General features: G+C 45.3%; 1 protein-coding gene across 1 annotated transcript in view; it reads left to right on the forward strand.

Annotated features, from left to right (window-relative positions):
* LOC108550039 (protein groucho-1) overlaps window positions 1-27,370 on the forward strand; it is a 219,883-nt gene that overhangs the window by 149,715 nt on the left and 42,798 nt on the right. Inside the window, exons 6-7 of the mRNA XM_017903637.1 lie at window positions 10,766-11,045; window positions 23,850-23,875. Of these exons, the coding sequence (XP_017759126.1) occupies window positions 10,766-11,045; window positions 23,850-23,875 (306 nt within the window). The remainder of the gene's footprint in view (window positions 1-10,765; window positions 11,046-23,849; window positions 23,876-27,370) is intronic.

Here is a 27,370-nt window from a genome sequence, read left to right on the forward strand (position 1 = left end):
CTCGCTGCTTCTCGGCTCTCTCAACTCCGACCATAGAAACTTCCACGGATCCGCGGCGTTGTCGGGCTACGTGCGGCAAATCCTTAGCAGAATCCCCGGATTCCGCGCGCTTTAAATCGCTTCTCTCTGCCTGCCTTTCTCCCTCCGCTCCCCGCCGCGCGCCCCCTCGCTTCACGGCCCTGCTTCTTCTCCGAGTAAGCCCTTCTTGTTCTTTCTCTGGCTGGCGGTGTGTTTCTCGCCGTTCCACCGTGCCTCGTCTCGCGAATCCTCGGGTTTGTTAGCGGGCCGAGGTAAGAAGTAGGGGGCGCTGAGTGCTGCGTGGACGAGTGCGAAAAGGGGACGCGAGATGGCGCGTCCTTGATACGGGAATTTCGGGCCGTGAGAGGTTATGGCGCATTGCCCTGTTGCGTGGATTAGAATGCTTTTAATGACGATTAGGTTACTTTTGGATTTACTGGCAAACTTTTTACTTTCTCCGTGCTGGTGAATAGCCCCAAAAATTGTATTGAAACGAAAGTCCACAAAAATTTTCGAATAAATTGAAAAATTAATTTTCTTTTTTATTTTTACCTCTAACTTATGTCACGTTAACCTTGTCGAGGGATTTTATACTTTTCGCGTTAGGTGTACGTCGTTGCTCGTTTAATTTATTATACGAACGTTTTGAAAAATTTATTTTCGTTTTGTAAAAATTATTTTTCGTCATAGCTTGTATCGAGTGTGACTTCGTTTGTTGGAGGATCTGTATTTAGACTTTAATACCTCGTGCTTTTAGTATTATCTCGGATATTCTGAAATAGCGTGTGCACGTTGTTTATCAATCTCTATCTATACGGTATCGAGCAATTATTTGTTCCACCACGTAAGATCCTTATCCGCTCTCTTACAATGTTCCATGTTCTTTATCAGCCACGAAATATAACCTCTCGATCATCACCGTGCTTGTCCAACTATCTCGACATTGTATTTACGCACGAAGGCGTTCGTTATCGGGGACTCGTCATCAATTACCAGCATCGATAGGGCTTTCGATCGTCGTTCTGATCGATAATAACTGTTTTATCGTTCGATACTTCATTTAATAATTATAACGTTTAATTTAAATTACAATATGTTATCTCTTGCTTGTGATATAATATTATTATAATAATATCTTACATGCCAATAATACATTGCCGTTATTTTTGAAACGTTCATTGATTCGGCTCGAACAACAATCGTCGTCGAATTACAGATCTCTCCGCTTAGAGCGTCTCTGCGTCGCCCATGCTCATAGGACTAGGTTAGGGGCGCGACAGTCGCGCTAGTGGCGCGAAATTTGAACATACGTAATGTATCAACGCTAAATCTACGAGGATTCCAATAGTAATTTTTAAATTTTTAATTCAAAATTCGCATTCACGAAAATCGTGTTCTGTCTGAATTCTCGCTACCGTCTGATCTTCGTCTTTCACTTCTAACTGTCGTTTGTCTTGTCTAGTCTAGGTTTGCGGTGATTGGTGGGAAGTGATTGTAGGTAGAGGAAAAAATATAGTTTTAGATCGGGCAAGGAGTTTTAGCAGGACTTTGGATTTGGAGAGGGAAACTGTCAGGGAAGTTTCCCTTTGGTATTGTTTAGTTTTAAGATTTATAGGTATGAGAGTTTTAGATCGGGCAAGGAGTTTTAGCAGGACTTTGGATTTGTAGAGGGAAACTGTCAGGGAAGTTTCCCTTTGGTATTGTTTAGTTTTAAGATTTATAGGTATGTCTGTTTAGCGTTTTGGTGGGTCAGTCATCCTGTCCGTTAGATCTGGTCCCAAGTACTGCTGTCCATAGTCCTTGTCTTTGATTTATAATTTGTTAATCGTCGAGAAGGACAGTTAGGCACGTCTTGCATGTATCATTTCCGTGGCAACAGAACGAAAGAAAGTCTGTTTATAATGCTACACGTGCTGAACGCGGGTCCCTGTGCTGACGCTGATGATCCTCGGGACGGTGGAAGACGCTTTTCAGGCGTGAACGACGCGCGATATGGAAGAAGGTTAAGACGATCTCGTCGGATCTTTTAGCGGCGCTATCTTCACGGCTGGTTGAGTCAGCAAGCGGCAGAGCGACACCGGTGAAAACTGCTGAGAGGAAGCCCGCGTGGATGCAGGTGCTGGCTGGCGCGAAGATGAAGGGGTTCGTAATGACTTCCTCTTCGCCGCCACTCACAAAAGAACACCCTCCGCGCGCGGAGCGCAAAAATCTCGCATTGAAATAACTCTGCCGGCCTTAACCTCCACTGTCGCGGTAAATTGGCTCCGGGCCCGGAGTACTGGTAAACGGGCAATAATTTTTCGCTTAACCGTTTCCACGAACCGCTGTTTCGCTCCTTTCTTTCGCGCCTGTGCGAGGGCACGATTAAAAAGATCGCCTCGTTAAAGGATACACGGCTGTTTTTCGTATTTGCAAGGGTTATCGTGTACTCCGGCCAACAAGAGGCCTCTTCATTATCGTCACGGAACGGATAGCCAGCTCGTATCGGCTTCGAGTGTAACTCCCTGGCTTCGATCTTATCGATGTTTTCAAATATCGTTTATCGAGTAACGACTCCGATCAATTACCCGTCTGTTATCTCCTCGTGTTATCTCTCGCCTAAACGCGTAGCATACGTTCTGGTCCTGGCTCTTCTTTTCCCAGTACCCCAGGTACTACTTACACCGTTCGAAGTCCCTCGGTATGTACAGGGTGTCCACCGTGACTTGGACCCGCATTTGGGTTAGGTCATGTTGCATCCCAAACACTGTAGCTCGCTCAGGGAGTTTCGTGGGATTGTAAATACCGTTTACGCAGATGCGGCAATGTTACTGGGATGCGGCCTACTCTAAATTAATAAAGCTAGGCCTGTTACTAAATTTTGTTACTAAAAAGAAGTGTATAACCGATATAAAATGTCTTCTTCTAAACAGAGGGTAACTTTCATTGAAAATGTTGTTAATACAGTGGATGGGTTATGGTTTACTGGGATAATGTCTCAGACTCGGAATAACTGTACATGCTTTCTCAGCGGTAGCTTGGAAGGAAGTGACTTCCATCGTTAGGTCTTTATTTGTGTTGTAAATTGTAAGCTACGCCTATACAACGATGGTGACAGGCCTGTTAGAGGTTGCAGTCCAATACCGACCTTAATCCCGACCTTAATTAATACCGGACCTCAAAATACTATGGGCATCAAGGGGTCGGTTTTGGGGTTTAGCACTAGAACCACCAACCCAGTAAAAATGACTGGTCCCAGAATTTTCCTTTTTGCAATCACCGAACACATACACCTGCTTTAACCCATTTGAGACCGATTACACACCGTTATAACAACGCAATAATAACAATGAGCATTTATCAGTTATTCCGAGTAGTCGCTCCTGGGGACGGTGTTCGATAAAAAATCGCCGTCTCGAATGGGTTAAGGATAAAATTGGTATCAACTCATAGTAAGAAAGAACTGTAATCAATATATTCACTCATATTCATCGTACCGTTGTTAATTACTATAATCTGTGCACGTTAGAGTTAGGTGCCCACTAAAGATCGGTAGTTCTAGTGTTAAAAGTGCCTGCTGTCTCTCGCTGCTCTCACTCTCAAACTCCGGAACAGTGCAGATAAAGTCACTCTCACAGTCACTCCCACAGTGACGTGATAAAGACTCTCGTTTTCTTTACATATTCGCATAAAGTGTATACATTTCACTTACATTAAACATTATAAGTATTTATAATTGCTGTGCAATTGGATACGGTTACTTCCCTGTACGCTAATCGTTTAGATTTCCTTCCCGAAATTCCCAGTAATTTGAATAGCGAAAAAACTGCCAGATGTCGCTACTAGTCGCTGTCTAGCAACATGGAGCGGGAGATTAGAACTGTCCAACAGAAAACATTTTTAAGAACGAGCTATAATTAAGAAAATAATTCCTACACGGATTGATCGGGTGTCGACGAGTATTTATAGTACACCCGCTACATACACGTGGAAGCGAGCGAGTTGGATAGGAAGTTAGAAACGAGCCATAGCCACGAATGGGGGAGTGGGTCAGTCATCCTGCCTGTTAGATCTGGTCCCAAGTACTGCTGTCCATAGTCCTTGTCTTTGATTTATAATTTGTTAATCGTCGAGAAGGACAGTTAGGCACGTCTTGCATGTATCATTTCCGTGGCAACAGAACGAAAGAAAGTCTGTTTATAATGCTACACGTGCTGAACGCGGGTCCCTGTGCTGACGCTGATGATCCTCGGGACGGTGGAAGACGCTTTTCAGGCGTGAACGACGCGCGATATGGAAGAAGGTTAAGACGATCTCGTCGGATCTTTTAGCGGCGCTATCTTCACGGCTGGTTGAGTCAGCAAGCGGCAGAGCGACACCGGTGAAAACTGCTGAGAGGAAGCCCGCGTGGATGCAGGTGCTGGCTGGCGCGAAGATGAAGGGGTTCGTAATGACTTCCTCTTCGCCGCCACTCACAAAAGAACACCCTCCGCGCGCGGAGCGCAAAAATCTCGCATTGAAATAACTCTGCCGGCCTTAACCTCCACTGTCGCGGTAAATTGGCTCCGGGCCCGGAGTACTGGTAAACGGGCAATAATTTTTCGCTTAACCGTTTCCACGAACCGCTGTTTCGCTCCTTTCTTTCGCGCCTGTGCGAGGGCACGATTAAAAAGATCGCCTCGTTAAAGGATACACGGCTGTTTTTCGTATTTGCAAGGGTTATCGTGTACTCCGGCCAACAAGAGGCCTCTTCATTATCGTCACGGAACGGATAGCCAGCTCGTATCGGCTTCGAGTGTAACTCCCTGGCTTCGATCTTATCGATGTTTTCAAATATCGTTTATCGAGTAACGACTCCGATCAATTACCCGTCTGTTATCTCCTCGTGTTATCTCTCGCCTAAACGCGTAGCATACGTTCTGGTCCTGGCTCTTCTTTTCCCAGTACCCCAGGTACTACTTACACCGTTCGAAGTCCCTCGGTATGTACAGGGTGTCCACCGTGACTTGGACCCGCATTTGGGTTAGGTCATGTTGCATCCCAAACACTGTAGCTCGCTCAGGGAGTTTCGTGGGATTGTAAATACCGTTTACGCAGATGCGGCAATGTTACTGGGATGCGGCCTACTCTAAATTAATAAAGCTAGGCCTGTTACTAAATTTTGTTACTAAAAAGAAGTGTATAACCGATATAAAATGTCTTCTTCTAAACAGAGGGTAACTTTCATTGAAAATGTTGTTAATACAGTGGATGGGTTATGGTTTACTGGGATAATGTCTCAGACTCGGAATAACTGTACATGCTTTCTCAGCGGTAGCTTGGAAGGAAGTGACTTCCATCGTTAGGTCTTTATTTGTGTTGTAAATTGTAAGCTACGCCTATACAACGATGGTGACAGGCCTGTTAGAGGTTGCAGTCCAATACCGACCTTAATCCCGACCTTAATTAATACCGGACCTCAAAATACTATGGGCATCAAGGGGTCGGTTTTGGGGTTTAGCACTAGAACCACCAACCCAGTAAAAATGACTGGTCCCAGAATTTTCCTTTTTGCAATCACCGAACACATACACCTGCTTTAACCCATTTGAGACCGATTACACACCGTTATAACAACGCAATAATAACAATGAGCATTTATCAGTTATTCCGAGTAGTCGCTCCTGGGGACGGTGTTCGATAAAAAATCGCCGTCTCGAATGGGTTAAGGATAAAATTGGTATCAACTCATAGTAAGAAAGAACTGTAATCAATATATTCACTCATATTCATCGTACCGTTGTTAATTACTATAATCTGTGCACGTTAGAGTTAGGTGCCCACTAAAGATCGGTAGTTCTAGTGTTAAAAGTGCCTGCTGTCTCTCGCTGCTCTCACTCTCAAACTCCGGAACAGTGCAGATAAAGTCACTCTCACAGTCACTCCCACAGTGACGTGATAAAGACTCTCGTTTTCTTTACATATTCGCATAAAGTGTATACATTTCACTTACATTAAACATTATAAGTATTTATAATTGCTGTGCAATTGGATACGGTTACTTCCCTGTACGCTAATCGTTTAGATTTCCTTCCCGAAATTCCCAGTAATTTGAATAGCGAAAAAACTGCCAGATGTCGCTACTAGTCGCTGTCTAGCAACATGGAGCGGGAGATTAGAACTGTCCAACAGAAAACATTTTTAAGAACGAGCTATAATTAAGAAAATAATTCCTACACGGATTGATCGGGTGTCGACGAGTATTTATAGTACACCCGCTACATACACGTGGAAGCGAGCGAGTTGGATAGGAAGTTAGAAACGAGCCATAGCCACGAATGGGGGTTCGGACGGTGGTACGTAGAGCTGGTCGGAGTAAAGTTCGTCGTAATCATTAGCGGAATCCCGCCACAAATACGGAAATGATCTTCTCAACGCGAATGGACCAAGACGCCAGCGATGCCGCGAATACTGGCACGACAGCCCGAGGTCAGGATTATTATCGTTACCGGTGACGGGAAGCCGGAGACGTTTCTTAGGGGTCCGTAGACTCAGACCCTAGACTGCCGGATCCACCGGGAACGTTTACTCCGACGCCTTCCACCCCTCCCAATTCTACCAACTACTTCCCTCTCTCTCTCTTTCTCTCTCTCTCTATCTTTCCAACCTCTCATTCCCATTTCGTTCCCTCTGTTTGCGTGTTTTGTGGGTGGCTCAGACAGTCGCTCGACGCGAGGTTATTATATCGTTAAACCATTTAATTATCTCGGCAAACTACTCCCCGGGAATATTCGGCCCGGCCTTAACGAGTGTACACGGTTTGCAGAGAGGGTGGTGCACTTTCCGCTCAGCTACCCCCTTTCGCCTCTGCCCCCCTCGGTCTCTCTCTCCTTTCTTTCGGCGTCGTCCGTTCTCCTCGCCTCCGTCTTCTTCCGGTTCTTCGACGTTTCCTTCCGTGCCTCGCCTCGGCTTGCCTGCCCACCCTCCTCTAACAGCGTGATCCACCGAGCGTTAAAACGCTCCTCGCTGCCTCGGCGCGGCGCGGCTGTGCGCAATTTGTCTGCCAGCTGAAACTCGACCGACACCACCCGCGCCGGCTCGGGCCAACTAACGAGGAAACTACCGGCGCGAGGGAGTATACGTTTATGGTTTCGTCCGGAACTTTTCTCCTCTTCCTCTCCGCGCGGGTCCTCCGCGCTTTTCTTCCTCCGCGGGCCGGGGGGGAGGGGGAATGGTAAGTCCCGCCACTTGTTTCGTACTTTCGGATTTACCACGGCTGCCGCGCGGGTAGGTGGGGGAAGGGGCGTCGGAGGTGGGGGCGAGGGTTATTTAAACGCGACCCGTGCAAGTTTGCCACCGTGATTTGTATGCTCTGCCCGTGGAAAGTTGTGTCCCGCGTAACGAATGCCGAACGGCGCCGGCTCCTGCTCGGAATAAGCGGAGAAAATTAAATTACGATCGATGACTGCACGCTTTTTTCTGCTTCCTTAAACCCCTTTTACTACTTTCTACTCTTTCTCCCGATTTTACAGCCGCGCCTTTTTGCGGGGGGGTTTGCGCCGATTTTTCGGGGGGATGGGTGGATAGGAAGGTATCGAATGGTTTTCTTTTATTTTTCTGATTTGATCACTTATTTTATTTAGGTTCTTTTCTCCCCTCTCTTTCTTTCTTTATTAAGGTTTTTTGATTTTTCTTTTCAATAAATTAATTAATCTGTTGGAAATCTAAATTATTTTTCTGCTCGTTTAATAATACGTTTTGTTTTGTTTATCTCTCTCTTTTTGGGGGTTGCAAGGGGTTTGGACCGATTTTTGGGGGGATGGGAAGGTATCGAATGATTTTCTTTTATGGAATAATTATTTTTCTGCTTTTCTCACCTGTTTTATTTATTTCTTTTTCTCCCCTCTCTTTCTCTCCTTGTTAGGGTTTTTTCGGATTTTTTTCCGATAGAGTAATTAATTATTTCTCTGCTCGTTTAATAATACGTTTTATTTCATCTATCTGTTCCTTTCTTGGGGGTTGGAGAAGGTTTGTGCTGATTTTTGGGGGGATGAGTCGATAACAAGGTATCGAATTATTTTCTTTTATGGATTAATTATTTCTCTGCTTTTCTGACCTGTTTTATTTATTTTTGTCTTTCTCCCCTCTTTGTACCTTTTCTCCCCCCTCTTTCTTTCTTTGTTAGGGTTTTTTCGGATTTTTTTTCCGTACAGTAATTAATTATTTTTCTGCTCCATTAATAATACGTTTTATTTTGTTTACCTCCCTCTTTTTTGGGGGGTCGCAGGGGGTTTGTGCCGATATTTTATGGGGTGGATATAAAGAGAACGGTTTTCTTTTATTTATTAATTATTTTCTTTACTTTATTAACCCATTTAATTTTATTTTTCTTTTTTCTGTTTTTATTACAATTCGAGAGGATTTTATCGATTTTCCTATATTTATAAAGAGAAGATCGAAAGATTTTCTTTTATAGATTAATTATTTTTCTGCTCTTTTAACCCTTGCAGGTTAGGTGGATTAAACACTAGTCCACCATTTTCTTTGCTTTTTATGCATGGTGGGATATATTTTAATTAAGCCCGAAAAGTTGAGCAATATTTTATAATAAATAATTGCAATGAACGCATCTTCCCATTTTTCCATATTAAAATAAATTCCGTACATTCTGAGCTTTTATTTTCTTTAAAATCAGGTGCCTCAAAGAATTATCCCATTTTATTTATTTATATTTTCTTTCTTCCGGTTTTGTTGGATTTATCCCAATTCTTTATAGAGTGGGCAGGAATTTTCTTCAGGAAATTAATTAGAGGAACATATTTTTATTTTTATATATCATTTTTATATATCAATCTTCATCTTTGTATATCATATTTATTTATCAATCTCCTAAATACGTTTCTCTGCGATGGTATAACGCAGTGATAAGTATTTACTAACCTAACGTGCAGTTGCTAGTTAGTGTCAAGAGTACTAGCCTACTTGCAACTAGTAATTGCCAATTTTTAATCCTCGTGATTACTCAGGTGTTTTGAACCCCTTTGTTCCTTCCTGGTCGTGTTTCTCTGGTTATCGAGCAAATTGCGAGTTGCGTTTGCCTGACGATTATTCGTGATAAGAGTGGTTAACGGAGGCGTGTTTCATTATTGTCCAATGATGTCATCGGCTGTCCAATCTAATCTCACCACTTATCTAAACGACTTGTTATCGCTTGTTAAGATTAGATTTGTGGAGCGGTAATTGGATGTTATCTGGAAATCTTGGTACACTTGTCAATTGTCGGTAATCACATGCCGACCATAAAAATCGAGGGTTGAAAAGGTTCCAGAAGTAATTGTTGCTATAAAGCTATAACCCTCCAAAAATGGGAACCGAAAGGATGGTGTAATCGTTATATAATTGAGCCGTTCACTGCACAAATCTATTTACTCCCCTTTTTTGAAAAATCTTAAATTTAAGCACTTGGTATAATCATAACTTTAAATATTCAAGATTTTTCAAAAAGTGTAGTTAATCGATTTGTGCAGTGAACGGCACAATTATATATAATATATAATTAATAATAATTGTAACACTTATTAAAATTCCAAATTTAAATACCTTCCGTTTTCATCCGGTTGTGTTTGAATTTTAATAAAGGAGGACTCTTCTTGTCACGATATATGCTTACAAAAATAATTATACCTGATATATCTGTTTTGCATCAGCTATAATTGTGACTGACTAGAACAAGAGCTACCCCCTGTCAAAATACATTCGTTATTAAACGCCATCTTTGTCATGTTTGGATAAAATTATCGCGATTATCTTCAACGACTACACACAATCCCCAATCTCACAATTTTATTTTCATCCCTATAGAGTTACAGAAGGTTAGGAAGGTACAGAAGGTGTAAAGACACTCACAAAGAGTTGCTAATTATTAAATAAAGAATAATGGAATATTTGGATATAAAAGATGAGCTTTCCCTGTTACAATTCCAGAGCTAACACTGTCTAAACGCTGACCAACTCACAGTACTGACGTACAATTGATGTAACACCCTTTTTAACACTGAGAAACACTGACAGTACCCTAGATTCGTAAAGAATACAGCTAAACTGAACCTTCATCCCCAACCCACAATTTTATTTTCATCCCTATAGAGTTACAGAAGGTTAGGAAGGTACAAAAGGTGTGAAAGGCACTCACAAAGAGTCTCTAATTATTAAATAAAGAATAATGGAATATTTGGATGTAAAAGATGAGCTTTCCCTGTTACAGTTCCAGAGCTAGCACTCTCTAAACGCTGACCAACTCACAGTACTGACGTACAATTGATGTAACACCCTTTTTAACACTGAGAAACACTGACAGTACCCTAGATTCGTAAAGAATACAGCTAAACTGAACCTTCATCCCCAACCCACAATTTTATTTTCATCCCTATAGAGTTACAGAAGGTTAGGAAGGTACAAAAGGTGTAAAGACACTCACAAAGAGTCTCTAATTATTAAATGATGAATAATGGAATATTTGGATATAAAAGATGAGCTTTCCCTGTTACAATTCCAGAGCTAACACTGTCTAAACGTTGACCAATTCATAGTACTGACGTACAACTGATCTAATACTCTTTTTGACGCTGACTAACACTGACAGTACCCTAGGTCCGTAAAGAATACAGCTAAACTGCACCTTCTTCGCGATATTTCAAAATCCGCTGCAAGTATCATGGTTTAACCGCGAGAAGCACCATAAAAGCTGCTCTTCAAAGTGATAAAAGTCATCCTCCTCCATCCGTTACAGCAACAAAGGCCAGACCTGCCGAGGCTGATCCAGCAGATGCACGCCCAGCAGCTACCACCAGGTGCTTCGATGGGTCCACATCCAGGTATACCTGGCCTCCCCGGCCTCGGACCTGGAGGAGGACTTCCTGTTCCTACGTCAGCCTCCGCGGCCCTTCTCGGATTAGGTATTCCACCGGGTGCGGCGGCCACCGCTGGAGGCACCGCTGCTCATCCTCTTTCGATGTTGACCAAACCGGACCTTCATCGGGGTCAGCCGGACGACTTGAAGCACAACGGAGGTAAGTCGTGCCTTTGGCCCTTTGAACGCTCGCGTTCCCGTCGTTTACATGCAATTTACGTGACAGTTTATACGCTGCACCGGCCGCGGTCAAATAACCGGTGAATAGGAAATTGGCAGGATCTTGAAAGAAAAATGGTATAACGGGAGACACTGACGGATTAATGACACGTACATTGAAAGAAAAATTAGGAAGACTAGTGACTAGGACGATAGTGTCGAATGAAAATTTCAAAAATCAGTCTACGGATAGTTCTAGTGATAAATGTCGACGATGTCGGGTTAATTCACTAGATACACCTAGGTACGGTGACAGAAATATTAAAGAGTTATAATGCAAAGGAATAGTAGCCGGTACAAACGGTGGAAAAACTATATAGATGTTTATTAAATAGGCCAATGGTTAGAACTGACCTGTCTGTTTAGGGCCACACAGGTCAAAGACGTCTCCAGAAAATGGAGGACGAAAGGCACGCGCTGTCAAAAGACAAAACACAGGGAACGGGATGCAGAGTTTATTTTAGTATTTAATTTTTTACTGTAATAAAAAATATTTTGCATACTTGTAGCAAAATATTGGGACATTGCGCGATTATTATTGGGAATAAATAAATTGTGCATGAAATTATCCCGTGATCGATTTTAATTTTGGAAATTCGGGGCTTATTGGGTAATAACGAGTCGATTATATAGGAAGAAATAAATATTCCTATCGATAAACGATAATTGCCCGGAACACGCTGCTCCTGCGTGTCATTAGAAAATCGTAAAATTGTTATCGTGTGATTGGAATTGCACGATATTTTACTGTCGCGATGCTAGCAATCATGGGTGTGCCTGTCGGTGTAAAGTACCGGGTCGAAAAACGCGCTAATTGCGGAATAATAACAATCGGTGCGTTATATATACATTATCCGTAATTAACTTTCCGAGAAAGGAAGCGATCCTCTTTTTACCGATTTCCTGTAATATCGTCAAATTAGATAAACGGCAGGTAGTAACACGTGTAAGCGTCTGGTTCACTTGGAAATTCTGCTAAACCGTAAAACCTGTGATTTAAGCGCGTAATTAGGATGATTCATAGTTTACATTCCGTTCGAAGCAGAAAATAATAGGGGAAAAAGTCGGACGTTGCAAGATCAACCTTTTTGTACCCTGTTGCACCATCATGCTTCGCAGGTGATAGATGTATCCTTAATTAACCGTATACCTCATTAAGACCCGTGAAATTGCAATCGCCTTTTTCCCCCGTTTCGTTGCACGTAAAGACATAATCAAGTGGCAATAAGAAGAAATTAATCGCAGGTGCATTGTACCCGCGGTGCAACATGCCCAATTACGATAAACACAACCTGCCCCGGCGAGGATCAACGTTACGTGGATTGCGTAACAATTCAAAACCGAAGCTACCGATAATGCAGCCTGTCTAAAAGAGCAATTACTTAACAGAGATTGAAGATGGAACAGAGATAGTCTTTATTGCCCCGACCGTCGGTCCTTTTCTCCGTTTACTGCGAACCGTCTCGTTGCATGACCGATCCCATAAAACCGTTTCGCAACGCCACCAAGAACAATCAACTCCCTGACAGAACTAATCAGTTCTTACTCAACTTTTCTCATCGGTTCGTACCTGCTCCAACGCTCCCTTGCCACGCGAGAGCTGCCAGGGAACACACAGACAGCGATACCTAAATCGATAGCAAACGGTCCCGAAGACGACACCAGCTATTCGGGTCTGATAAGTTGCTGGTCCAGGACAGTTCGAGATTGATACCACGACTACACCTTTGCAACGTTTGTATGCGATATTCTGACAGAGCTGCAGGATAAATTATGCTGACGCTCCTGATAGTTCCTGCGAACTTGCCAACCTGACCGCGTATTGCTTCCTTCATCGTCAGATGGGATGTGATATACTGTTCGTAAATTCGACAGTGTTTGCTAATGAAAATGGGATCTATCTCTATGGTTGTGTCAGAAAACGGGTGACATGTCACGTTATAGGTAGAGATTTCGGAGTTAGAGGTCTTTTGATAGCATTTTTAGGCTCACGGTGACATTTTCCGAGTTAGGTGGGCACGTTTAACTCTTTGCGCTCGGCGAATTTTTGCCGAAAGAAGAATATTCATAGATTCTCTACTAAAAGATTGGCGATACTTTTTTGAGTAGTAAATAAACATTTGTGTAATAATTACCGTGGAATTATTTGATTTCGATACCTCGCACGCTGTTACAGTGCATTAAATTTGATATATCAATTAATACCGATCTACCAAATTTTATGAAATCGTGACTGAAGGTTGCCTGTGATCCGTGCTGTACAGTTCTATTCTTGGACGTGACACTTCCAGTCAGTCAAGAAATTTCCTGTGACCTGTCTGTTGAAAGAGCTGAACCTATTGCGTTATGAACAATTGCCTGACTCGTATGGTTGGTTGAGCCTCGTAAAACCAGTCGAGCCTAAAAGTACGACTGTTTCGACTTCCGAAAGAGTAGTTGGAGATATTTAGAAGGAGATAAAGCCGTGGAGAGTCGATCAGTTGCCTACGATGCGAGTTCCCAGTAGGTTCTTTGCTTACAATAGGATCTAATAGGCGTTCGATAGATCTTATTAAAATTAATCAACTTATGGAGGTCTTTGCTACTCGCCTGGCTCACGTGCTCCTCTCTCCACAAAATATTGCTGGCCACTTCGATATCGAGACCACGGTTAGGCTAAGCTAGGTTAGGTTAGGTTAGGTAAGATAGGTGATCTTTGGACCAGGATTTTTGAAGGGTACACAGTTGTAAGGGGTCCTCCCCCATGGTTGTTGAATGTCGGCTGGTCACAGGTATCCTGGATGTAGCGGTGGTGCTAGAAGGAAGGAAAGGAAAAGGAAGGGATGCGTTTCGTCCTGGGCCTGTTAGTGGACTCATCAGTAAGGCTACCCTATCAGGCCCTGCCTTAGATACTAACAGGGTCTGGAAGTTATATATGTGGTATTGCGAGCAGTGCAGGACGCTACCAGAGGAAATAGTATTAAGAGTGATAGCGTGACGAATGGGTGTGCAGTCTTACTACTAAGTGAATGCATGGGAACGCTATTAGAAAGTCGAGAAATTATATATATAAGAATTAGAGGATTTCCAAAAATTTGTGAGAAAGTCCTCGAAGTCGGAATCCATCTAGTGACGAGAATAAGAATGATGGTCGCTACAAATTCCTCTAAGACATAGGGGTCCTAGATTGCTAGATATGTATGATCCTAGGACTCTACCATTTCACCATTTCGTGACAAATTATCCCCTCGTCTCAATTACTTCTTCCATTAAAAATTTCAACATTACCCAGTTCTTCTGTATTTTACATAATGCGTCCCTGCATCCCCAATCTTTCGCCTACAGTTGCGAACTGCAAACGGTACTAGGTATACCGCGACAGTGGCGCCACCAACGTTTCGTTTCTGTACTCGGGGGCCGCCATCTTGATCCGCGCTGTGTTGTCTTTCGAGTGAATTATACGGCAGACAGGAAGTGTCACCTGTTCAGATTATCCGTGGCAGAAGATTCTCGAGTAGCCGCGTTGCTGAGCAAAGAGATTCGATTTACAAAAGCCGCTGACCTCGTGTCTCGTTGCGTTTTCGCGCGTTCAGCATCTTGTCCGCGGCCATTTCGCGTATCAAACGCGAAACTCTGCAGCCTGGTTCGAAGAAATATCGCTGCTTCGTCGATCGCGTTTCCTGCAACCCGGCCACTTGTTTTTCTACCTGGCCTTATCTCTCACAACCGTGTATGGCAAGCGAGGAGAGCGTTTGCAACCGGATCCTCATGAAACGATCCTCCGGCGTTCGTCGTCGCTTTGCACACGGTTCGATTCATCGCCGGCAAACCGAGTAGCCATTTTGCAACTTCGGTTTCGACGAAGTCAAACAACGGATTCGCGGGATAAGCAGTTCGACTTCCGCTCGCTGCCATCTTGCCTCTGTTAATGGCGTCGAGTTGGCGATGGTATTGGTAGTATTGGTCGCGTTGTTTCCAGTAGGTCGGAGAAATTTAACGAGAAATTAACTGGAATAGGAGCTTGGAAATATAGTATTCGAAATCGTGAGATTTTCATGTCGATTTCGAAATTTGTTAATTTCAAATTAATATTAATTTTCGAGTCGATGGTAGTTTCGAATTAATATTAATTTCGGGATTTGCTAATTCCTGATTAATATTCGTCTCGACGCTTGTTAGTTTCGAATTCATTTAATTTCGAAATTAACACGTTTGCAGCCACCGGTGTCAATTCGTTTATGGTCCTTTTTCGAAATACCAATGGCGTTTCAAAATTTATTGTTTTTGAAACGAATCTGTTGGCGATCAGATTTTCGGAATAGTAGGAGAATCAAATTCCCTATGGATTAAGCTACTTTCAAATTTTTGAGAAAATCTCGAAAATCTCGAAGATTTCTTTTGATAACGAAATAGTTGATATCGTGGAATCTCTGAATTTGAATTTATAATGTTGAATAATTAACGGTTTGTTGTGCCTTAGTCACTAAAAGGGCCTAGCTAATAAACGCAGACCAATTTCAGAATCCAAAAACAACTGACTTATTCCTAAGGACCAATGGTCATCTTCACCCCATCAAAAACTAACATTATATAAACACCTAAAAAATTTGTGAAATGCCAATTTTTGTATATAAATTGCCGACTTGTATTTTCCCGACCTACCCTTGTTGTTAGAACCCGAATTGCATATAGAAATCCAGGTTCCAACAGTAATTTAACAAATGCAAAACTACACTGTTCGCGAATAACTTAGCCATTGGTGCTCGGTCGATAACTCCTGTGCATAACGAATTTTTCCAAAGTGTTATTCATCGGTGTGCCCGCTTCCTGCCACGAAGCGTAAATGCACAGTGTGGCCGACTCGGCAAGCAAAGGCTGAGATTGTTTAACATACATACATATTTAACCGCCGCAACCTTACAGGCAGCCGCCATTTTACTTGGACAGCTCGTAATTCCCGGAGTTATTAAATCAATTTGTCTTCTACTCCGCTTCAATGCTCCTTACGAAAATCGAACTGCAGGCTGGAAAGATTCGTAGAAGATTGCAGGATTAAATACATAATCGCCGAAAACGCGAGTCACGGATCGTAAATCACGAATGAATTTAAACCCCGCGCCATTGGCGTCGATAAATCAAACGAATTGCACGGTAGTTCGGAAACAATTTCAAATATCGCGCGAAAGAAACTAATAACGCATATCCCATCGGAGCGAGATTGGAGTTCGTTGAACCGTGTCGCCGAAAGCGCCAAGTATCAAGAAAATTGATAGTAACGCGATACAGGGGCGACAGAGGGCGCGCGAGGGCGGGCGGCAGTGGAAACGCGGCGAGAGGGCGCATATAGCGTGTGACACAGGGATATTTCAAGCGGGCCGCGATACAACGGTGACGCAAACGATCGTGCTTAAGCCTGAAACTCGCAGAACCCTCGATCTTGACCTCGAAGATCCACTTGTGCAACGGCGCGTCCTCGTCCCTCTCCTTGGGACGACACACGAGTGCAAGAACGTTCGCACTTAGGCTCCATGTAGCGCTGACAAAGTCGCGAGGGCTTCAAGTGACTCTCCTATGCCGCACACGCGCGCACCTACACGCTGATACGTATATACGTGCACAGGCTGGTCTGGTTCCATCGTCCCATCCCTTTCGTTTCGTCGAACCTCGTCTTTCTCTGCCCCCCTCTCTCTCCCTCCCTCCCGCATGCTCTTGCTCGCGCGCTGTGCATGGTCGTCTCTCAGAAGAGCACTCAGAATCTCCTCTTGACACGAGAGTACTTCCGACTCTTCCCCTCTTTCGTTCCATCCACCTCTAGGTGGCTCTTCTAAACCTTCTTCGCGCCCCTCAGCCTGTTCTCCCATCCTCTTCTCGCGCCCTCCCGAGCCCCTGTCGCTCTCCTTCTCGCACCCTTTCTCGTCCTCCACTTCTGTCCGTTTCTTCCTTCCACGCTCTTTTTCTCTCTTTCTGCCATTCCCAGCGCCGCACGTCGCCCCTCGTCGAGCGTTCCACTCGCTCTTCGGCCGAGTAGTTGCCGTGCTCGCGCAATATCTCGAGCTACACTCTCGCCTAACTATGTTACCGCGGGCCGAGTATAACCTCCGGCCAGTTGTTCCACGTTGTTTCGCGTTTTCCGAGCATTGTCGGGCCGCCCGTAATGAAATACCGACCGATCTCCGCTACCGAGAGTGCGCCACCATGTTCCTTCTCGCTCTCGATCCCTGCGCACCGCTAGTTGCACGATTCCTCGCAGCATGTCGAAAGCGGCGCGGCGATCGACCGTCAGTTCCCGCCATCATAGTCGCAACGACGTGTAGCGTAACGACGTCTTCTTTTAATTTCCGGACTCGTTGGAAACTCGATCGACGCCTGGCCCTGTTGTATATCCCCCTGTTTTTCCCGGTGCTCGTTTTTCCTTGGCCTCTTCGAGTCGGCCGGAAACTGTGCAGGCTTAATGGCTCGAGTTAGTTTGCCTGTCAACCGTGACAATGGAAGGCGGCTTTTTTTCGGATCGCAGGCTTTCTGTTTTCGGGAAATGAAGGGTAACGGCGGGAAGAGTTTTGCGCGGTGCTCCATCAAGCGTGTGTCTTTGTTTCCTTTTTCTATGGGTATTCCAGGGATACTGCAAATTGAAGTTTTCGTTGGAAACCAGTCGAGTTTGAAGGAGAAGTATCCCCACAAAAAAGGTAGGACGTTCCATTCTATCGATGCGACGATCGAGAATTCCTTCGAAATCGTAAATTACCAAGCGTCGAAATAAAATTCCGAAGCAATTTTACGGATTAACCTTCGTAACGCGTTCCGAAACAACGCGATCGAAAGTTCCCATTTTTCCGCGGGGAAAAGGAGGACACGTGACATGGAAAATCCCTATGATCATTTCAACGTAACCGGATCGCGAGGAAGTGTGTTGTCGTGGTAGAGGGAGTTCGGTTATACGTATTTCCCCTGCTGTGTATATCCCCGCGAAAGCATTCTTTCACTCGATACGAGCGGGGATCCTCACGGGGAAACTGCGGCTACGCTTCGCGACAACCGCGACATCTGAAATCACTGTCTCTCGGTTCGCGATGCGCCTTTTCCCCCGATCCGTAGAACGACGGGAATCTCGTCGACACCCTTTTGAAACGGGAAGCATTGGAGGCAAGGAACCGTAATGGGCCACTATTTCTGTCGCGGCAACTGAAACTTCTTCCCTCCTTTCCGGAACATTGCCCCCAGCGAATTGTTTCCAGCAGAGCCGTTATCGTTTCGCCTGCCCCCACCCCGTCGTCGCCCGCCCCCCACTCCTGCCGCTCTGTCTGCTCCTTCTTCAACCGAGTTGCCCGGATTCCCTCGTCGAACGACTCCCGCCGTCGGACATAATATCAGCCTCCACCACTCATCCGATTCTTTCTGTTCGCTCGTTCACGAAACGATTTACCAGGACGCGCGGCGAAGTAAGTCGGCAAGACTCTTTTACAGACGATTAGAAACCGGTATCGCTTGCATTACCATTTCATCGTGGATACTTGCGCGAGTAATGGTCCCCGGGGAGATCCTGGCCCCCACGACCGTCTACGCTTCTCGTAATTCTCCCGGATATTGTTCTCCTTTCCATCCATCCTTCTTTTTTCTCTTCTCCCCCTTCCCATTCCGGCTCGTTTTTTCCCAGTGTATCCAAGAGCAGAGGGGCGGAGCAAGTTCGCTGCCCCGACCCGTGACTTGGTCGTTAAACCGAGCGCGACTTATTCGTGATCCGACCCTTCGTGTCCCATCGGTCATCCATTCGATCGTCGATAAATTACGTAAACGTAATCGTCGCGTAATTCGCGGAGACAATGCGCCGGAACCGGTCGAATCTGCGCGCAAATTGAATTCCAACAGGGCTGGCGGGACTACTCGCCTACCGATCCCCCTCGGTCCGCTAATAAACCGTTTCACCGTTACTCGCAACCTTCCCCCACCCCGCTCGCTCCCTCACCGCTGTGCCCATCGTATTCTCGGTTTCGTAACGATTCCCCTGCCGTCGGTCGCTGATACTTGCCGCCCGCGGCGTAATGATCGCGCGAAGGCGGCCGCGCGCGCCATCTCGGGGACATCCCCGCGAAGATGCACGTGTTCTCGCGCGGCAAACGAGCACTTTGCGTTTTAGTAGGAAATTATGCGCGCTCTTATTACGAGCCGTGGCAGGAAGTTGAGCGGGAAAGGGGCCGAGAAAGAGCTGAAACTGTTTCCCAGGCTGGTCGCGACGGGCAATCCGGTGCAATGGCGGAGCGAGAGAGGTGGAATATTAGCGGGGCTCGCGGGCCAGACGAGCGTGGTCGAACGCTCTGCCGGTTTTTTGTCCCTCTTGACGGAAAAGCCAAGTTGGATGCGGTCCACGGCAGAAAATTCACGACCCTTTTCTGTTCGCGCTCCGCCACCCCCGACAACTCGGTAATGGCTCCAAGGGTGGATCCTTTTGCCCGTACGCGACGGCTTTTCCTTAATTTGCCCGACCATAAAACACACGACAGAGTCGCCCTCGCGCGGATACGTTTTATCGGCGCGCAAGAACGCGCAACAGAGACCTCCGGTCTCTCTGGCTCTCCACGAATTACTTTATTTGTACAAGTGGTGGCGCGCTCGCCCCGGAAACTTTATGGCGTCGGGTTTTTCCGTCTACTCGCCTGAGAAACCGTATCCACTTGGGGTTACGCTGGCCGCGCCGGATTTCTTGTCGCTCCTCGCGATACCGCCGACCGTTTAGTGCTCCCGGCATAACGTTAATTCGTTCTTTGACCGCGCGGCGCTCGTGTTTTGCGCTTTACGGATTCTTCACTGTTGCTCTGCCCACTAGCTCTTGTACATTGCTCTATGCTCTCCGCTCCGTTCCCGCTTATTTTCTAAAACAAATTCTCGCTAATTCCTCTCTTTTTTTATTATTATTATTTTGCTTTTATTTACAAATAAAAATTACAAATTAATACGGAATAAATATTTCTCGCAACTGCGAAACTGAGTTTTCAGAGGAATATTTCCCGAACGGTGATATGCCTTGCACGAGGCGTCATTTATTCGGCTCGTGTTTCGGAATATTAAACATTGTTCTATTTATCGATATCGCGGCGGATTTTGAAATTCTCGCGTTATTGGAAAGTGAACGATCGATGGTGCTTTTTCCCCCCGGCTGGATTATAAATATTAAAGTGGTAAGAGGAATTTCGTCTCTTTAAACGTGCCAGCGTATTTTTCTCACTTCGACTGTTCCCGGGTGGAGCAAGAACGGGTAGAGTGAATATAACAAGTGGTATATACTAACTTGGTAGCTAGAAAGCGGTTGCAGCAAGATGGCTGCGGGGAAATAAAAAGAGCAAAAATGATGCAAGAGCCTAGTATGCTTAATGGCCGAGCCAGGCAAAAAACCAGTACCTTACGTGTTGAGTTATTTCAAAGATCGAGCTGAACGATTAGATGCTCGGATAAGTAACTTGGCAAAACAGGAATTGATGGTCGTGGCTTGCTTATGAGAATGTAAAACGCGTTTGCTGCAAAGTTCGCGCAGTTGCAGCTGGATGCTGCGACAAACACGTGTGAGGTAACGCTAATCACGTTGCTTTTGATTCAGCAATTAGAAGGAAATCGGTAAGGAAGTGCCGATTACGCTCTAAATGATTCGCTTTTTGTCACGGTTCTGATTAGACCGTAATCGCTGTGATCACTCAACATCGGACACTTATCGCGATATTAATAGAACTGAAAAAAGATGTTTGAAAGGGAAGAAGTTAATCACTGGTAATTACGATCTCTCGTAATTAAACCTGTGTAAACGATTCCATAATGTGACTACCAACTTCAAAATCTTTTTCTCTCGTTCTCTTATCGGGAGTACAAAGGTTAGTTGCTCGGACATACAGATCAAGGTTGCGAAATAAACCGAGTGCGAAGAATAAATTATGCACCTTGAACTCGAATTTTCAAAATAATATTCCGCCTGAAAAATTTAAATTGTCTGAAAGTTAGGAAAGATCTGTCATACGTGAAACGTTGTGAAGATACCTTTATGGGGGTTACAGAATTTTTCAGAAATAAATCGTGCAGGAAAAATTTCTATCTAATTTTTTAACGAGTGAATTATGCATTATTATGAATTTAAATTTTGTAAATAATTTTCCGTCTGAAAAATTTAGAGAAGTCTATCACACGTGGAACATTGTGAATGCACCTTTTACGGTATTTGCAAAATAATTTTCGCGTTAATTTTAATAGCGAGTCGAACCATTTTTGCTATTAATCAAAGACGGAATTAATCGTTCATTTCCACTCGATATTTTTCAAACGCTCTCTATTTCTCGAATATTTTTTATAATTTCCTGCACACCGAAGATTTATACGTTGCTTTAGGTGCACTATCATTTCAGCCCACGTTCCGTTTGTCAAAAATTCGCAAACATTCGAATACTTTCGCGACGGACTGTATTTCAAAGAGATAAAGAACTCGAGCCGTGAATCATCCGAAATGGGTTTTTCCGCCACGACACGCACCTCGAACACCGAATTACATCCAAAGTTACCCTCAACTTCTTTCTAGAGTCCGAAATATCGAGCAGTCTTCAGCCACGATAAATTCCCGATAAACTACACTTCAAGTTAACTATCAACAGTCCTATCCTATTGGTCTAAAGCTGCAGTCGCCAGGCCCAAGCGATGGTGGCGCCACCGGTGGATCTAGTAACCCCCCTAGATTTAGTAACATCCCCGTATGTTCGCAACGATCCGTTTTGCAGTACCGAGAGATCTATCCGACACTATCTGTCGCGAGCTGCAGTCGCTAGTGCCAAGCGATGGTGGCGCCACCGACGGCGCCACCTCCGCGCCGCCGATCGCCATGTCCCTAGATCCAGTAACATGCCCGCACGCCAGGACGAACCGCAGCCTATCCACGCGTTATTCAAATCCTCATGGAATCCTGGGAACGTGCACTTTGCAGTCCGTGGTAGAAAGGAAGAAAAAGATTAGGACGAAGACAAGGAGAGCTCGTTTGAACGATGGCGGGCGCGTTGGAGAAGCTGAAACGACTGGGTGTTTAGCCGTGTCCGTAGGGTGGGTAGCAACAGTCGAAGAATGGTATCGTTAAGGTATTTCCTACGAGACAAAGTGTACCTACGAAAAGTATAAAGAGCGGAAAAGAGGAAAAGGAGGTTGGGGAAATGGAGCGAGAGCAAACTATGAAGCCGGCTTCTCGAGGACAAAGCTTCCTCGTTCAGGATCGCCTTCGACCTGCTCCTCTCTCGCCCTCTTTTCTTTCATTCGCCGTCCCTTCTCGGAAATCCTCGAGGAGAAGAGGCAGTCTGGCTCCTCTTTCGTCCTGGCAGCTTTTTCCTTTTATCTCGTCCCCGGCGCGGAAAAGATTCAGCCGGCATACCGCTGACTCCGTTCGAGTTAGTTCCGCAATAATCATGAAAAACATTGTGAAGGTTCAATTTCCCGGGAAATACGATGTCTTGAGCCCCGGTATGCAGCGATGTTTGAAGTGCCCCGGGGAGAAAAGAGCCGGGTATATATTCGGAGGGCCGGAGCAGTGCTCTCGAAGGAACGTTCTCGGGCTTGGTAATTAATTTTAGAAGCTGTTTAAGCAGACGTGTCGGTCTGCTCCGATGGCGATTGCTGTCGTCATTTAATAACGTCGTTTTTACAGATATTGCCCTGTTTATCGCCATTTTTCCCCGCGCCTCTGTGGTGGGACGTCGGTGTTTGCTGATTTTAAGTTGGAGAGGTTACGAGACCGAGCATTGATATCTGTGTAGACGAGTTGTTCGTCTTGAGCAGTGCTGTTTGCTCGACACGTTCTTGATTAAACGCTTCGTGACGCTGCTCAGCCGCGTTGAATATGGATTCCGCGAACGGAGATTCTTCTCCGGAGGCTTGTTTTCGCGTATCGTATTCCGCGTCTAAATATTTATTCTGCGATGTTTCCCGTTGCCCCGTGAAACCTAACCTGTAATACGCGATTCTAACCTTCGAGACGTGTCGTCACCTCAGTGTACAATAAATATACGAGGATAATAAAATTCGATAGACACGTATCTCCGCGTTTAATAATATTGATATTTATTCGAGAAATATTGCTGCTATAAATTGTTTCTCTCGTTTCCGTCAATCTTGGGCATTAGTCATAGGTTAGGTGGTGATCTGTACGAGAAAATCGTTGCTCCGTCGATGCCTCGCTCGCGCCGCGAGGGGAGCGTGTGTCGCCATCTATCGGAGTTCGTTGCGAACTAAAACGGGGTATCGCAGAGTACATACGCACTCGTATTTTCGATCTGTATTGTTTTTGTTGACTGCAACGTTGGATTATGAATTTCGCAATACTCTCGCAGTCTCTTTTCACCTTTTATTTACTTTTTTCCCGTTAATTTAATCCGTGGATACTGTAATCTGTTATTTGCACACACGTATGTCTGCAGCATTGTTGCATTTAATATATAAGTATCGAAATCAAATTTTGCAATAAGGCAAATATGATTTGCTCACTCGACAGCCGTAAAGCACGTATCTACCAATCTTAATTTTTATCGTGTTTGTCACTCGATTGCCACGAACTGATATAACGTTTAATCACTATGATCACTCGAACATCGTCAAGTACGTATCTCTTATTTTTACCTTTCGTCTCTCCGTCGTTTAATCGCGGGTAAACAAGTGCGGGTCGTAATTAAACGACAGGAGAGAAGTTTGTACGAGGAAAAATGATGTAATTGGAAGGAGATTCGCATTCGATCTAACAGCATCGTTTCATCTGTTGCAGGTCTCAATCCGGCCGAGGAGAGGCATGTGAGTATCAAACAATTTAGCCGATAGAGAACGGTGCAATCGCGGTTTCGCCAATGGGCAATCGATAACAGTCTATTAACAACGAATACGGTTATTCGGCTCGGCGTTCGCGCGTAAATAGCAATATCGTTGCACACGATGTCGGGATTCGCTTCGATCCGCCGCGAACACGACGAATTTCCACGCCGACTGAAACGATAATCCCATGGAGAAGGCGATGAACTTCTCCTCGCGACAAATTCGCTTGCCGAGATGCAGCGCGCCGCGTAAATACAGGCAACACGTGCACTGATAGCGTTTAATCCCGACCGCCATCCTGCTACTTCGATTTCCGCCACGCGTTTTCCGCTCAAACGACACGACTGCACTCGCGTGATACGGCAAATCGCGAGCTTTCCCTCGTTCTGCGAATTTCTGCGAACCTCTGCAAATTTCGGTAGACTTCTACGAATTTCTATAAATTTCTGCAAGTTTCTGTGAATTTTTGCAAATTTCTGCGAATTTCTGCGAATCTATGCAAATTTCTGTCAATCTCTGCAAATTCCTACGAATTTTTGCAAACTTCTACGAATCTCTGCAAATTTTTGCAATTTCCTACGAATTTTTGCGCATTTCTGCGAATCTCTGCTAATCTCTGCTAATCTCTGCAAATTTTTGAAGAATTCTTACGAATTACTGCGAATCTCTGCAAATTTCTGTCAATCTCTGCAAATTCCTACGAATTTTTGCGAACTTCTACGAATCTCTGCAAATTTTTGCAACTTCCTACGAATTTTTGCGCATTTCTGCGAATCTCTGCAAATTTCCTACGAATGTTTGCAAATTCTTGTGAATCTCTGCAAATTTTTGCAATTTCCTACGAGCTTTTGCAAATTTCTGCAAATCTCTGCAAATTTTTACGCATTTTTGCAAATTTCTACGAATTTCTGCGAATCTCTGCTAATCTCTGCAAATTTTTGCAAATTTCTACGAATTTCTGCGAATCTCTGCAAATTTCCACGAATTTTTGCAAATTCCTGCGAATTTCTGCAAATTTTCAATCAAGAATTCGGATCTTTGTCTTTCGAAAATCGTTCGTCAGATCTTCCAATTTTTCGTCTGCACACTGTTCTCGAGATTCGTAGACATAACCTCAAATTGCACGACATGTGCCTAGAATTAATTCGGGGTGTGATTTTTGTGGAAAATACGAGGTTAAAAAGGCTCCACCATCGATATATCGTTGCATCGTTTTTTCATAGCCTGTAAAAGCTTTCAAACGCGAAATATCGAAATTGAACCTGGAAAAGCAATTTGTAATTGTTCTTCCGGATTGTTGAGCGAAACACTGTTCGGGGTTTGTTAATTTTTAATTGGCTGCAACGAAATCGTCCGCCATTGACTCCGAGGCTAACAGAGTCGAACACGAGAGTCAGCCATGACAGTTGCTCGACGAGCGTTTTGCAAGTTTAAAATTCCACCGACCGCGCGAGAAAACCTGGCCCCGATAACTCCGGATCAGCCGCACGTTTACCGATACAGCTTCTAATTCATGAACAATTTACACTGCGGCATGGTGCGTGCGTGCTCGTTCTATCTCCGCCGGACGCTACCGCCGCACCCTCTATCGGAGCGGTTCGTTAAAACAAACGAATCTATGAATTTATTCTCGCGCGGGTATTCAGTTCGGTGGGAATCGGGGAATTAAACAGATTCGCAATTACAATCTGCGAACGAACGACGCTCGATCGAATTTTAGGCAGGGAGGGGGCGGGGAGAGGGGGGGGGGGAGGGCTTTATGGGTCGCGTGGCGTATAACCGAGCGAGCCTCTCACACCTCGATCGAGGTTAGGTTGTACCGTACCGGGCCAGGATTGACCGATGGAATCGGGGCGACGAGCGGAAGTGGCGCATTCTACCGGGAGAAGAACGACTCAGGCCGTGTCGAATTTCATCTCGTAAAAGAAATTAGAACGGCGCTGCTGGTGTGTGGTTCGCGCAGCACGCAGTTGAAAGAGAATACCACTGTGGTGGGGGGAGCAAATAAAATCAGCTGGCTGCGAAACGAAAGAAGAAGCTGGCGTAATGGAGAGCGAGAAGGATGCATAGAGCGAGACGAAGGGACGTAGAGAGAGATGGAGGGAGCGAAAGGGGGAGAGAGCGCGAGAAGAAAGAGAAGGTTGCGGATCAGCCGGTGGAAGAGAAGGAAACCTGAAATGGACGTAAAAGCCTGAACACCGGAACACAGGGCCGTAAAAAGCTCGTCGTCAAATGCACCCCCGTTCTTCTCTGCCGTTATCCACTCTGCCTCTCTTCTTTCTCTTTCCGTCTCTTTCCCCCTCTCTTCCTCCTCTACGCGCGCCCTTTACCCCACCTTTGATAGCATAAAGCGACTGCTGGGCGCGGCGCGCGTTTATTAAAAGCGCTCCCGGGCTGGCAAAAAAGACTCCAGAGACCGCTTGGGGGGTCATCGTGTTCCCGCGTTCCGCTTCCGATCTCTCGAGTGACCTGGAGGATCGTTCCGCGATCGATCGTTGGCAAGAATTTCTGCCTGCTTGGGTAAAACGATTTTCGGAAACTGTCGTGCACTCTGGATACGCATCAAGGGACTCGCGATGTCTCTGGAGTGGTGGGGATGCCGCGTGGACGTAGAGGGGGAAGCAGTTCGCGAAGCTAGTCGATCGGTATTCTATCTCGGACGATTTAATAACGATTTTTCTTCGGTTAATACTCGTCGTAATTTTTCCATAAACTGGTACTATGCAGCACAATTTTATCCCGACTAATATTACAAGTATTACCAAAAGTTATATTAACCTATGATAGTTCAACAGCACGGAGCGTCGAGCGTAATAAAACAATGGTACGACATCTAATGCCGTAGCGCTAGAACTACGCACGGTGGACGCGTGGGCTCGGTCGATAACGATCGTTAATTAATACGTCGGAGCGTTTTATAAAACTTCCCCCACTCCGCTCGTCGCGTTGGATGACTGGAATACACGGCCGCGTGAGGGCAATGCGTGTTATATTATTCGGTCAGCGAGTGATTTCCAGCGTAATTATCTTTTCGGCACGGCTCTTTTCCGCGACCGTCATTACGCGTCGTGTTTTAACAGTGTACACACCCGGCATAACTTGCGCAATTTGCCGGCGATGCCCGTGGCCCACGGCCCGCGGCCGGGCCGATAATTAGCGTCCGTTTAATATGCACAATTATTACGGATTGATAATCGGGGCTGCACATCCATTACACCGGCATTGAGATAGATGGTAATAGGTTTCCATCGGTATTAACTCTCTCTCCCTTCGTGTTTCTCGCTTGTTCTGCTCACCCTCTCTCGCACCAGTGGCGCCCTCCTCGTCGCACGGTGGGGGCGCGCGCTCGCACGTAATCTCGCCGCGCTTTCATAATGTGTACGGACCGGCTAGCGATGGGACTAATTCGATTATCGTTCGGAAATTTTCAATCGGTTCCCGGCTAATCCAGCTGAATCGGTTGGGGGGGGGGGGGGA

Source organism: Eufriesea mexicana, unplaced genomic scaffold, assembly GCF_001483705.2.
Source record: "Eufriesea mexicana isolate 0111107269 unplaced genomic scaffold, ASM148370v2 scaffold2458, whole genome shotgun sequence".
Taxonomy (NCBI): Eukaryota; Metazoa; Arthropoda; class Insecta; order Hymenoptera; family Apidae; genus Eufriesea; species Eufriesea mexicana.